This window comes from Bufo gargarizans, chromosome 4 (genome assembly GCF_014858855.1).
Source record: "Bufo gargarizans isolate SCDJY-AF-19 chromosome 4, ASM1485885v1, whole genome shotgun sequence".
NCBI lineage: Eukaryota > Metazoa > Chordata > Amphibia > Anura > Bufonidae > Bufo > Bufo gargarizans.
The window spans coordinates 188,891,760-188,904,693 of record NC_058083.1 but is presented as its reverse complement, the minus strand read 5'-3'; the positions used below and the strand labels follow the sequence as shown (position 1 = coordinate 188,904,693).

General features: G+C 42.2%; 1 protein-coding gene across 3 annotated transcripts in view; it reads left to right on the top strand.

Moving 5' to 3' along the window:
• The window catches only part of LOC122934424 (T-kininogen 1-like), a 150,761-nt gene that overhangs the window by 124,259 nt on the left and 13,568 nt on the right, over window positions 1-12,934 (top strand). For 2 of the 3 annotated variants that reach the window (XM_044289879.1, XM_044289878.1), the window contains one exon: window positions 8,200-8,289. In XM_044289879.1, the coding sequence (XP_044145814.1) occupies window positions 8,200-8,289 (90 nt within the window). Of the gene's footprint in view, window positions 1-7,247; window positions 7,296-8,199; window positions 8,290-12,934 lie in introns of all 3 variants that reach the window. The other variant, XM_044289877.1, reaches the window with a different exon arrangement.

The following is a 12,934-nucleotide window of genomic DNA, read 5'->3' as shown; positions in this document are numbered from 1 at the left end:
TGTTGCATACCGTCTTGATCTTCCTCAGACTTGGAAGATCCATAATGTTTTTCATAAGTCCTTATTGAAACCTTATGTTCAACCCATTGTACCCTCGCCTTTGCCTCCTCCTCCGATTATGGTTGATGGGAATCTTGAATTTCAGGTCTCTAGGATTGTGGATTCTCGTCTTGTCCGCGGTTCTCTTCAGTACCTTGTTCAGTGGGAGGGGTATGGTCCTGAGGAGAGGATGTGGGTCCCAGTGACGGACATTAAGGCCTCTCGTCTCATCAGGGCTTTCCATAGGTCCCATCCTGAGAAGGTGGGTTCTGAGTGTCCGGAGTCCACTCGTAGAGGGAGGGGTACTGTCACAACCAGACAGCTGAGAAGCTCTGACAGAGGCCTTTCAGAACCTCCTCCTTGAGTTTCTGTGTTGTGGTATTCAGCTCCTCCTCTCGTTAGCCTATCTCAGCTGTCATGTGTTGGACTAATTGCTTCCCTTTAAATTCTTCCCCAGAAGGCTTTTCTGGGTGGCTTTTACTACTTCCTGGAGTGTGTGTGCACGCTGACTCTGTCCTCCTGTTTGCTTCAAAGCTAAGTGTTGTACCTTTATCTGTTATTTTCTGTTTGCTGGATCCCAGGTGACCCTGACTCCCTCCGTATCTTGTGTAGGGAGCCGGTGGTCGTGTCCCCTCACTATTGTAGGGTGCTCAGGGCTTTATAGTCAAGGTTCGTGGATATGCAAACCTCCACCATTCGGATCTTTGCATAGGCTGAGCAGCCAGGGAAAGTGCCAGGTCTTCTGCAGGGGTCTCCCTTGGTTCTTTAGTTTTTGGATCCAGCGAGTCGTTTATACATGTTGCTTTGCCTTGTTTCCTGTACACCGTCCGTGACAAAAACTGTTTAACCTCTTGGGGACATATGACGTAACCGGTACGTCATGAAGTCCTGGCACTTAAGGACATGTGTAGTTCCGATCACCGCCACGCGGTGGGCGGTGATCGGAACTGGGTGCCTGCTGAAATCAATCAGCAGGCACCCTGGGATAATGCGCGGGGGGTCCTGCAGTTTGCGGCCTTTACGGGTAATTCCGTCGGTCGGTCGGCGGTGCCATCAGGTCCCTGTGCAGCTGTAAAGGGGACCTGATGGCATGGAAGGCAGCGTGATGCCTTCCTGAGGAATCAGTGCTGCCTTCCGATGAAGAGCCTGTGAGATCCAGCCCCCTGGATCTCACAGGCATGAAGCTGTATGAGTAATACACACTGTATTTACTCATACAACCAATGCTTTCCAATACAGAAGTATTGGAATGCATTGTAAAGGGGATCAGACCCCGAAAGTTGAAGTCCCAAAGTGGGACAAAAAAATAAAGTTGAAAAAAGTTTTCCCCCCAAAAAATTAAAAGCTTCAAGTAAAAAACAAAACAAAAAAAAAAGGAATTTCCCCCAAATAAAGCTAAAAAAAAGACATATTAGGTATCGCCGCGTCCGTATCGACCGGATCTATAAACATATCACATGACCTAAACCCTCAGATGAACGCCGTAAAAAATAAAAACTGTGCTAAATAAATAATTTTTTTGTCACCTTACATCACTAAAAGTACAACCGCAAGTGATCAAAAAAGTGTATGCCCACCAAAATAGTACCAATCTAACCGTCAGCTCATCCAACAAAAAATTAGCCCCTACCTAAGAAAATCGGGCAAAAAAAAATATATATATCTCAGAATATGATGACACTAATATTTTTTTTTGTTTTAAAAAAGCTGTTATTGTGTAAAACTTAAGTAAATTAAAAAAGTATACATATTAGGTATCGCCGCGTCCGTAATAACCTGCTCTATAAAAATATCACATGACCTAACCCCTCAGATGAAGACCGTAAGAAAAAAGCTATTTTTTGGCTCCTTACATCAAAAAAAGTGTACTAGCAAGCGATCAAAAAGTCATATGCACACCAAAATAGTGGCAATCAAACCGTCAGCTCATCCAACAAAAAATTAGTCCCTACCTAAGAAAATCGCCCAAAAAAAACAAACTATGGCTCAGAATATGGAGACACTAATCATTTTTTTAGTTTAAAAAAGCTGTTATTGTGTAAAACTTAAGTAAATGAAAAAAGTATACATATTAGGTATCGCCGCATCCGTAATAACCTGCTCTATAAAAATATCACATGACCTAACCCCTCAGATGAAAACCATAAAAAAAAAAGCTATTTTTTGGCTCCTTACATCAAAAAAAGTGTACTAGCAAGCGATCAAAAAGTCATATTCACCCCAAAATAGTGGCAATCAAACCGTCATCTCATCCCGCAAAAAATTAGACCCTACCTAAGATAATCGCCCAAAAACTGAAAAAACTATGGCTCTCAGAATATGGAGACACTAAAACATGTTTTTTTTTGTTTCAAAAATGAAATCATTGTGTAAAACTTACATAAATAAAAAAAATAGTATACATATTAGGTATCACTGCGTCCGTGACAACCTGCTCTATAAAAGCACCACATGATCTAACCTGTCAGATGAATGTTGTAAATAACAAAAAATGAAAACGGTGCCAAAACAGCTATTTCTTGTTACCTTGCCTCACAAAAAGTGTAATATAGAGCAACCAAAAATCATATGTACCCTAAAATAGTACCAACAAAACTGCAACCCTATCCTGTAGTTTCTAAAATGGGGTAACTTTTTTGGAGTTTCTACTCTAGGGGTGCATCAGGGGGCTTCAAATGGGACATGGTGTAAAAAAAAAACAGTCCAGCAAATTCTGCCTTCCAAAAACCGTATGGCATTCCTTTCCTTCTGCACCCTGCCGTGTGCCTGTACAGCAGTTTACGACCACATATGGGGTGTTTCTGTAAACTACAGAATCAGAGCCATAAATATTGAGTTTTGTTTGGCTGTTAACCCTTGCTTTGTAACTGGAAAAAAAATATTAAAATGGAAAATCTGCCAAAAAAGTGAAAATGTAAAATTTTATCTCTATTTTCCATTAATTCTTGTGGAGCACCTAAAGGGTGAACAAAGTTTTTAAAATCAGTTTTGAATACCTTGAGGGGTTTAGTTTCTAGAATGGGGTCATTTTTTGGGTGGTTTCTATTATGTAAGCCTCGCAAAGTGACTTCAGACCTGAACTGGTCCCTAAAAATGTAAAGATTTGCTTCTAAACTTCTAAGCCTTGTAACATCCCCAAAAAATAAAATGTCATTCCCAAAATGATCCAAACATGAAGTAGACATATGGGGAATGTAAAGTAATAACTATTTTTGTAGGTATTACTATGTATGATAGAAGTAGAGAAATTGAAAATTTTTGGTAAATTTGGTATTTTTTTATAACGAAAAATTTATTTGTTTGACTCCATTTTACCAGTGTCATAAAGTACAATATGTGACGAAAAAACCATCTCAGAATCGCCTGGATAAGTCAAAGCGTTTTAATGTTATCACCACATAAAGTGACACTGGTCAGATTTTCAAAAAATGGCCTGGTCCTTAGGCCTCTTTTACATTGCCCTTTTTTTTCGTTTTGTGGGCCGTTTTTGCGTTCCGTATACGGAACCATTCATTTCAATGGTTCCGCCCCCCAAAAAAATTACTGTACTCCGTATGCATTCCGTTTTTCCGTATTTCAATTTTTCTGTTCCGTTGAAAGATAGAACATGTCCTATTATTGCCCGCAAATCAAGTTCCGTGGCTCCATTCAAGTCAATGGGTCCGACAAAAAAACAGAACACATACGGAAATGCATCTGTATGTCTTCCATATCCGTTCCGTTTTTGTGGAACCATCTATTGAAAATGTTATGCCCAGCCCAATTTTTTCTATGTAATTACTGTATACTGTATATGCCATACGGAAAAACGGAATGGAAAAACAACGGAAAGAAAAAAACGGAACAACAGATCCGTGACAAACGGACTGCAAAACACTGAAATAGCTGTATGGTAGTGTGAAAGAGGCCTTAAGGTGAAAATGAGCCTGGTCCCTAAAGGTTTAAAGGGGCTGTATCATCTTGGACATTGGGAGCATACTGCTAGGATCTATAGGACCCATAGAAGTGAATGGAATGGTGACCACGCTTGCGCAGGGCTTTTCCCGTTCTTTTTAATGGGACTTCTGAAAATAGCCAAGCACACAGCTCAGCTATTTTCGTCAGTCCCATAGAAATGAATGTAAGGCTGCCGTGAATGCGTAGTGTGTCCTCCTGTACTTTGCTGCCACCTTTTTAAGGATAGGTGCATAGGCGTGCGCACGGGGTGTGCCGGGTGTGCCTGGGCACACCCTAATAGCCACCTTCGTGCGCACTGCCCGCCGCTGATTCCCCTGTCTGTTATGCTGGCTGCCGCCGCCCGCCGCACTGTAAATTAATTTACAATACCTGGCTGTGGGCGGGCGGCGGCTAGTATTCACATAGGGGGTGGAGTCCTGGACCCAGCGGAGGCAGAGAGGGAGCCGTACGGTGCGTGCTGTGCGGCGCAGGAGTTGACGTCATGTCACGTCACGTCACACTGCGTCTGTGTGCACCTAGCGCGCCTGCAAGTTGGTGAGGTGAGGTGGGGGTGAGGGCTGAGGGCACATAAAAAAAGAAGTATGTACCTTTGTAACCCCCTGTCCCACAGTGCTACGCCTCCTCTGTTGTCCCCTGTTTTACCCTGATACCCCTCAGTTATATAATATATCTGAGGGGTATCAGGGTATATTATACAGGGGGTAATATAACTAGGGGTATCCGGGTACATGAGGGGTAATATAACTGAGGAGGGCTAGGCTACTATCAGACATTATACAGGGGTAATATAACTTATATTACCCCTCACCCCTGTATTATGTCCCTGATAGCCCTCCTCAGTTATATTACCCCTGTATAATGTACCCTGATACCCCTCAGTTATATAATATAACTGAGGGGTATCAGGTTAAATTATACAGGGGTAATATAACTGAGGAGGGCTATCAGGGACATAATACAGGGGTGAGGAGTAAGATAAGTTATATTACCCCTGTATAATGTACCCTGATACCCCTCAGTTATATAATATAACTGAGGGGTATCAGGTTAAATTATACAGGGCAGGGTAATATGACTAAGGGGTATCAGTGGACATTATTATACAGGGGTAACATAACTGAGGAGGGCTATCAGGGGACATTATACAGGGGTAATATAACTTATATTACCCCTGTATAATGTCATTGATAGCCCTCCTCAGTTATATTACCCCATGTATAATTTACCCTGATACTCCCTGGTTATATTACCCCATGTATAATTTACCCTGATACCCCTCAGTTATATTACCCCCTGTATAATATCCACTGATAGCCCTCCTAAGTCATATGTAATCCACAGGTCCCCCATAACAGTGTGTCATCCACAGATGCCCCCATAACAGTGTGTCATCCACAGATCCCCCATAACAGTGTGTCATCCACAGATCCCCCATAACAGTGTGTCATCCACAGATGCCCCCATAACAGTGCGTCATCCACAGATCCCCCATAACAGTGCGTCATCCACAGATCCCCCATAACAGTGCGTCATCCACAGATCTCCCATAACAGTGTGTCATCCACAGATCTCCCATAACAGTGTCATCCACAGATCTCCCATAACAGTGTGTCATCCACAGATCCCCCATAACAGTGTGTCATCCACAGATCTCCCATAACAGTGCGCCTGCGCACTGAGGAGAGACAGAAAGGAGGGGAAAGAATCTGCAGAAGCAAGCAGAGGACGGCACAGCAGACGACTGAACAGCTTCTTTTGTAAGTAAATTGTTTTTTTTTTGTCTTTTATTATATTCTGGCTTTTGTTTAAAGGGACAGTAAAAAAAATGTTTTTTGTTTTGTTTTTAGCTATGTATGATGCTTTTTGATAAATAAATGTATTGGTGCTGTAATGTGGACCCCAGGCCTCTCTGATGTCCTGCAGGCTGGGCTGGTGCTGTGGCAGCATACGGTTGGTCAGGCAGCAGAAAGGCTCTGGGGCTGTCATTGTGTTCTCTGCAACTATTCCCTTTACAGCCACTATAGCAGTCTCTCTCGTACAGTGCAGACTCTGCAGGAGGCATTCCATTTGCTCTCCGTCCTAATAGAAGTCTATGGGAATCAAAACGGATCCATCTGGTTCCCGTTATGCAAGACGGAAAACAAAGTCCTGTCGACAGGATAACAGCATAACGGGACCCAGACGGATTGGTTATGCTTTCTCATAAACTTCTATTAGGACAGAGCAAAACGGAATGCCTCTTAAAGGTTTCCGTTTTGCATTCCATCTGGCCATTCCATTATATATTCCGTTTGGAACGGAACCTATAACGGAATGGCATAACGCAGATGTAAACCCACCCTTAGGAATAGATTATTTCTCAATACTCAAGCGTAGCGAGGAAGAAAGGAGAACTCTTGAAAGCTTGTCTTTTAAGTACCAGTAGTAGGTTAGTACAATAAAAATTGACACACTGTTATGGAGGATCTGTGGATATAACATATATATATATACACATACATACATACACGCGCGCGCGTCGTGTGTGTTTGTGCTTTAGGGTGCACACCCTAATGTAATAGGCTGTGCACGCCTATGGATAGGTGGGCACCTATCAGACATTGGGGGAACTTCCTAGCAATATGCTCCCAATGTCCAAGATGGTACAACCCTTTTAAGATTGAGACAAATGTATGTGGCATAAAGTACCCCACCAAAGACTCAAGAAAAACTGAATTTAAAGAGTATGAATTTGAAGAGTATTGAGCCATTCTGTCACAAAGAGTTAACTGTTTTTCTAACTGTGTGACTGGTACTTTCCCTTTGTGCCGGTAATAAACCTTATCTCTAAACTACTTAAGCCACATTCTTATCAGTAAGTAACAAGTGAGCTATAATTAGTGTTTATAAGGTCAGAGAGCAGAGATAAGGAGTCCGCCATCTCCCCAACTGACGGAAAAGACTGAAAATCCACAGGCTACTACTGCTACTCAGCTATGTACAGAAAAAAGGATGCCATATTTTTAATGACGACAAATTGGAAAAAAATGATTTTTAGCTCAAAATAAGTACAATGCAATAATTTAAAAAATTACCCCCAAAGGTGTACATAGCCTTTAAATATTCCTCTCATAACGTAATCACACTCACCACATGGTGACGACAGCACAGGTCCTGCTGAATGAAGATAGAAGATTCAGCAGGACCTGAGCTGACGTCACCGCGCTCATAACGTGGTGAGCGTGATTACGTCACCAAAGGTCCTTTTGCAGGTCCTGAAAGAAGAAGCAAGAAGAGGATGCCGGCTGCGCAATCAACAGGTAAGTTAATTTTTTTTTTTTTTTTTTTTAACACCTCAATTTACATTTTACTAAGCATTCTGTATTAAGAATGCTATTTTTTTCCCTTATAACCATGTTAAAAGGGAAAATAAAATATACAGAACACCTAACCCAAACCCGAACTTCAGTGAAGAAGTCCGGGTTTGTGTCTGGGTACCACAGTCAGTTTTTTATCACGCGCGTGCAAAACGCATTGCACTGCGCAATAAAAACTGAACATCGGAACGCAATCGCAGTCAAAACTGACTGCAATTGCGTGCCTACTCGCAAGATTTTCCCTGATCGCAGACGCATTGCATCCGGACACACTCATCTGCAAGGGGCCTAAAGATGGCAAAAACTTAGGTTGACTTGATCTGCACCAGATTTATCACAGTGGCTCGGGCTGGATGAGAAATCTTGTGCAGGTTAGACACTTTTCTTTGACTATATACCAAATAATGGTTAGTTTAGGGCTCATGCACAAGACGATATGTATTTTGCGGTCCCCTGGTCAGCTGGCCCCTAATAGAACAGTACTATCCTTGTCTGTAATGTGGACAATAATAGGACATGTTCTACTTTTTTGCTGAACGGACATGGAATGTACACAGAGCAACTCCCTTTTTTTCTGTGGACTCATTGAAAGGTATAGCTCCGCATACAGACCTGTAAAAAAAAAAAAAAAGGAACAGACACGGAAGAAAAATACCTTTGTGTGCAGTTTGACATTTTGTAACTCTCTCTTTGTCTGCAAGCTAGAATAAGGAAACTGTTGGATACCACTATCCCATCATCTGCCAGTTTTCTTGGATGATGAGAATGACTAGAAATAAAGTTATAATAATCTTTTTCATAATAACTGCTACTTCCTTAATACTTCCTACTTTCTGCTTAATTCTAGTCTGGCATGGATTGTACAACTCAGATAAACGTTACAGATAAGACAGTCAGTGTTCATTCAGGACTTCAGTGTGGGCCAATGATGCTGACGGTAAGCACATTCTTTTTTTGATTTTTCTTCAACATTGTTTGCAGTACTAAAATCCCATATTTATACTGATTTTGTGGCGGATTAATAGCATAAGCCTGCACTTCATTGATTTTTGAACCATTGTCTTTTTGTCAAATCTGCAGTAGACTGTATTGCAAATATGCACAGGGCTTTTTAGTTTTAGGTGTATGCTGCTTATTGTTCATGTAAAAAAAAAAAAAAAGACTAAACGGTTTAAAGGGGCTGTATCATCTTGGGCATTGGGAGCATATTGCTAGGATATGCCCCAAATGTCTGATAGGTGCACATCTATCCTTATAAAAGGAGTCAACAAAGTGCATGAGGGCGCACCACGCATGCGCAGCCGCCCTCTTAGGGTTGCCACCCATACAGGAATGACCTGGACGGTCCGTGTTTGTAATCCTGTGCCCGGGTACAAGCCATTCTCAGACCTGGGCACAGCGATCAGCTGGGAGTGATTCGATGCCAGCCCAGGGCGGCACTGACTTTAGACACGCCCTCCCTCCCTCCCTTCTGTTCGGGTTTGGCTTTGAGAAAAAGGTGGCAACCCTACGCCCTCCATTCATTTCTATGGGACTGCCGAAAATAGCCGCAGAGTGTTTGGAGTGGTGGCCAACGTCAGCGCAAGGCTCTTCCCAGTCTTGTCAATGCGACTTCTAAAAATAGCCAAGCACACAGGAACGGACATACGAACATGGAAAGCACATGGAGCAACTTCCATTTATTTTGTGGATCCATTGAAAGCAATGGCTCCGCATATTGACCTGTAAAAAAAACTTAAAAAAACGGAACGGAAACGGAAGAAAAATACTTTCGTGTTCATGAGCCCTTACTTTGTGCCACATTTTAACGCCAGAATTGGGGCACAGTGTTGGATAAAAATGAATTTATCCAACTGGTGTAAAGTAGAACTGGCTTGTAAATCAAACCTCAGTGTTTTATTCACACTCAGCAAAACATACCAGTCTTGGTGCTTGTTCATACACCGCAAAACTAAACAATTTTCACCTGGAATCCTAGGTGTCAGTTCACACCCGGCTGAATGCTCAGCCACAGAAAAGTTCACTGGCAGGCTTCCAGGCAGCCTCCCCACCTGTTTGCAGTCTTCAGCGTTCAGCACAGAGGACTCCACAGCTTCACTGTCAGTTGGACGTAGATTCACACCTGATAGCGCTGACTAATTTATAAGCCTGCCAAGACCCGGCCTGGAATGTGGGGAGTAAGCACCCACCCACAATTGCAATCTGCAATAGTGACACTTGATAAAAACTGTCTCTTACCTCACCGAGGCCAGGAACCTCGGTGACACATACTGACCATCAATGACGGACCCTTGTTCCTTCCTACAGAAGGTACCTATTATTTTGTAATGTATTTCTTTTACTGGTGGGTAGGAGGAGCTATAAACTAGCTTGGTGTTAGAGGTGGTGCAGGAGCTAAGGCAGAGAAAGGAGAAGTGCATCATGGGTTTGGTTGGATACAGAAACAGGAAGTGCTACAAACAGGATGGAAACATACCGTAGTGATTGGTTTAGATGGTGAAAATAGGTCAGGAGAGTCTAAAGTGAAAAGAAAACATTGGGAAAGATGTACATGAGGTAATCAACTACATGAGCATATCTTTTAAAAAACCTGGAAAACCTCTGCCCCAGCACAAAATATGCAAGGTCTATTCCCATTCCACACACATTTTTAATGTTTTTTTTTTGTACTGGGCTCCTATGGGTCAGTGGTACCTTTTCAGGGCCTCGTGTCAGTATAACATTCTATAGCAACTGCAGACCATACTGATAACACATGGTGAAGACAGAAAAAAAAAACTTGAAATAGCAAATATTCCCAGTAGAAGGGATCAGATAGCAAAATATAGAAAATATCACAATTATATACATAAAGTATTACACAATAGTGAAATAATTTATCCATTAACCACCTCAGCCCCCCTAGCTTAAACACCCTTAATGACCAGGCCACTTTTTACACAAGTCATGCAACTTACCACCCAAATGAATTTTACCTCCTTTTCTTCTCACTAATATAGCTTTCATTTGGTGGTATTTCATTGCTGCTGACATTTTTACTTTTTTTGTTATTAATCGAAATTTAAAGAAATTTATGCAAAAAAAAGAAATTTTTCACTTTCAGTTGTAACATTTAAAAAAAAAAACGACATCCATATATACATTTTTCGCTAAATTTACTGTTCTACGTGTCTTTGGTAAAAAAAAATGTTTAGGTAAAAAAATGGTTTGGGTAAAAGTTATAGCATTTACAAACTATGGTACAAAAATGTGAATTTCCGCTTTTTGAAGCAGCTCTGACTTTCTGGGCACCTGTCATTTTTCCTGAGGTTCTACAATGCCCAGACAGTAGAAAAACCCCACAAATGACCCCATTTTGGAAAGTAGACACCCTAAGGTATTCGCTGATTGGCATAGTGAGTTCAGAGAACTTTAGATTTTTTGTCACAAGTTAGCGGAAAATGATGATTTTTTTTATTTTATTTTTTTTCCTTACAAAGTCTCATATTCCACTATCTTGTGACAAAAAATTAAAACTTCCATGAACTCACTATGTCCATCATGAAATACCTTGGGGTGTCTTCTTTCCAAAATGGGGTCACTTGTGGGGTAGTTATACTGCCCTGGCATTTTAGGGGCCCAAATGCGTGCAAAGTAGTTTGAAATCAAAATCTGCAAAAAATGGCCTGTGAAATCCAAAAGGTGCTCTTTGGAATGTGGGCCCCTTTGCCCACCTAGGCTGCAAAAAAGTGTCACATATGTGGTATTGCCGTACTCAGAAGAAGTAGGGCAATGTGTTTTGGGGTGTCATTTTTCATATACCCATGCTGGGTGAGATAAATATCTCGGCAAAAGACAACTTTTCCAATTATTTTATATAAAGTTGGCATTTGACCAAGATATTTATCTCACCCAGCATGGGTATATGTAAAATGACACCCCAAAACACATTCCCCAACTTCTCCTGAGTACGGCGATACCACATGTGTGACACTTTTTTGCAGCCTAGATGCACAAAGGTGCCCGAATTCCTTTTAGGAGGGCATTTTTAGACATTTGGATCCCAGACTTCTTCTCACGCTTTAGGGCCCCTAAAAAGCCAGGGCAGTATAAATACCCCACATGTGACCCCATTTTGGAAAGAAGACACCCCAAGGTACTCAATGAGGGGCATGGCGAGTTCATAGAAAAAAAAATTCGGGGGCCACAAGTTAGCGGAAATTTTTAATTTTTTTTGTTCCCTCACAAAGTCTCCCTTTCCGCTAACTTGAGATAAAAATGTCAATCTTTCGTGGACTCAATATGCCCCTCAGCGAATACCTTGGGGTGTCTTCTTCCAAAATGGGGTCATTTGTGGTGTGTTTGTACTGCCCTGGCATTTGAGGGTCTTCGCAATCATTACATGTATGGCCAGCATTAGGAGTTTCTGCTATTCTCCTTATATTGAGCATACGGGTAATGATATATTTTTTTTTTCCGTTCAGCCTCTGGGCTGGAAGGTAAAAAAAAAAGAAGAAACCAGGCCGCAACGCAATAAATTTATTAACTTTATAATAACATTTGAATGGAACATATAAACTTTTTTTAACTTTTTGAACAGAACGTTAACTTTTTTGCTTACTGGTGATTATTATTATTATTTTTTTTACCTTTATAGGACAAACCTCTCCTTCCCCATGGAACAATGTGCAAAGCGCAAATCGCCCAAAGATGTGGCGGAGTACATTATGCACTTTGTCCAAGGTGAAAGGAGAGGTTTGCAGCAGCTCTGTGTGAATGGGCCCTAATAGCCCTCTGTGCCTGTCCTGTGAGATGTGATCCCTATGCTAAATGTACCTGTGTGTGGTACTTCCGGAAACACTCCCCAAAGCATAGGGCAGGGTGGTCAGGGCAGTCAGTACAGAAATAGCGGGTGTCACGCCTTATTCCACTCCTGCTACAGACACAACATCTTTTTCGGGGTGACGGTTGGGTTGAGGTACCAGCAACGACATTGGGGAAATGTCGCTCGTGTAGACGGCTCACTACACTGGTGGATGGGGCCACGGAACCTCCTGGATACAGGAGGTTCTCGATGATCTCTTCCTGAAATTTGAGGAAGGATCCTGTTCTCCCAGCCTTACTGTAGAGAACAAAAATATTATATGCAGCCAATTGAATTAAATATACAGACACCTTCTTATTCCAGCGTCTGGTGCGTCGGGAAACTAAATACGGAGCCAACATCTGGTCATTGAAGTCCACCGCTCCCATGAGCGAATTATAGTCGTGGACACAGAGGGGCTTTTCAATGACACTGGTTGCTCGTTCAATTTGTATTGTTGTGTCTGCGTGAATGGAGGAGAGCATGTAAACGTCACGCTTGTCTCTCCATTTCACCACGAGCAGTTCTTCATTACACAAGGCAGCCCTCTCCCCCCTTGCAAGACTGGTGGTAACGAGCCGTTGGGGGAAGCCCCTGCGACTAGGTCGTGCGGTGCCACAGCAGCCAATCTGTTCTAGGAACAAATGCCTGAAGAGGGGCACGCTTGTGTAGAAATTGTCCACATAAAGATGGTACCCCTTGCCAAATTAGGGTGACACCAAGTCCCAGACTGTCTTCC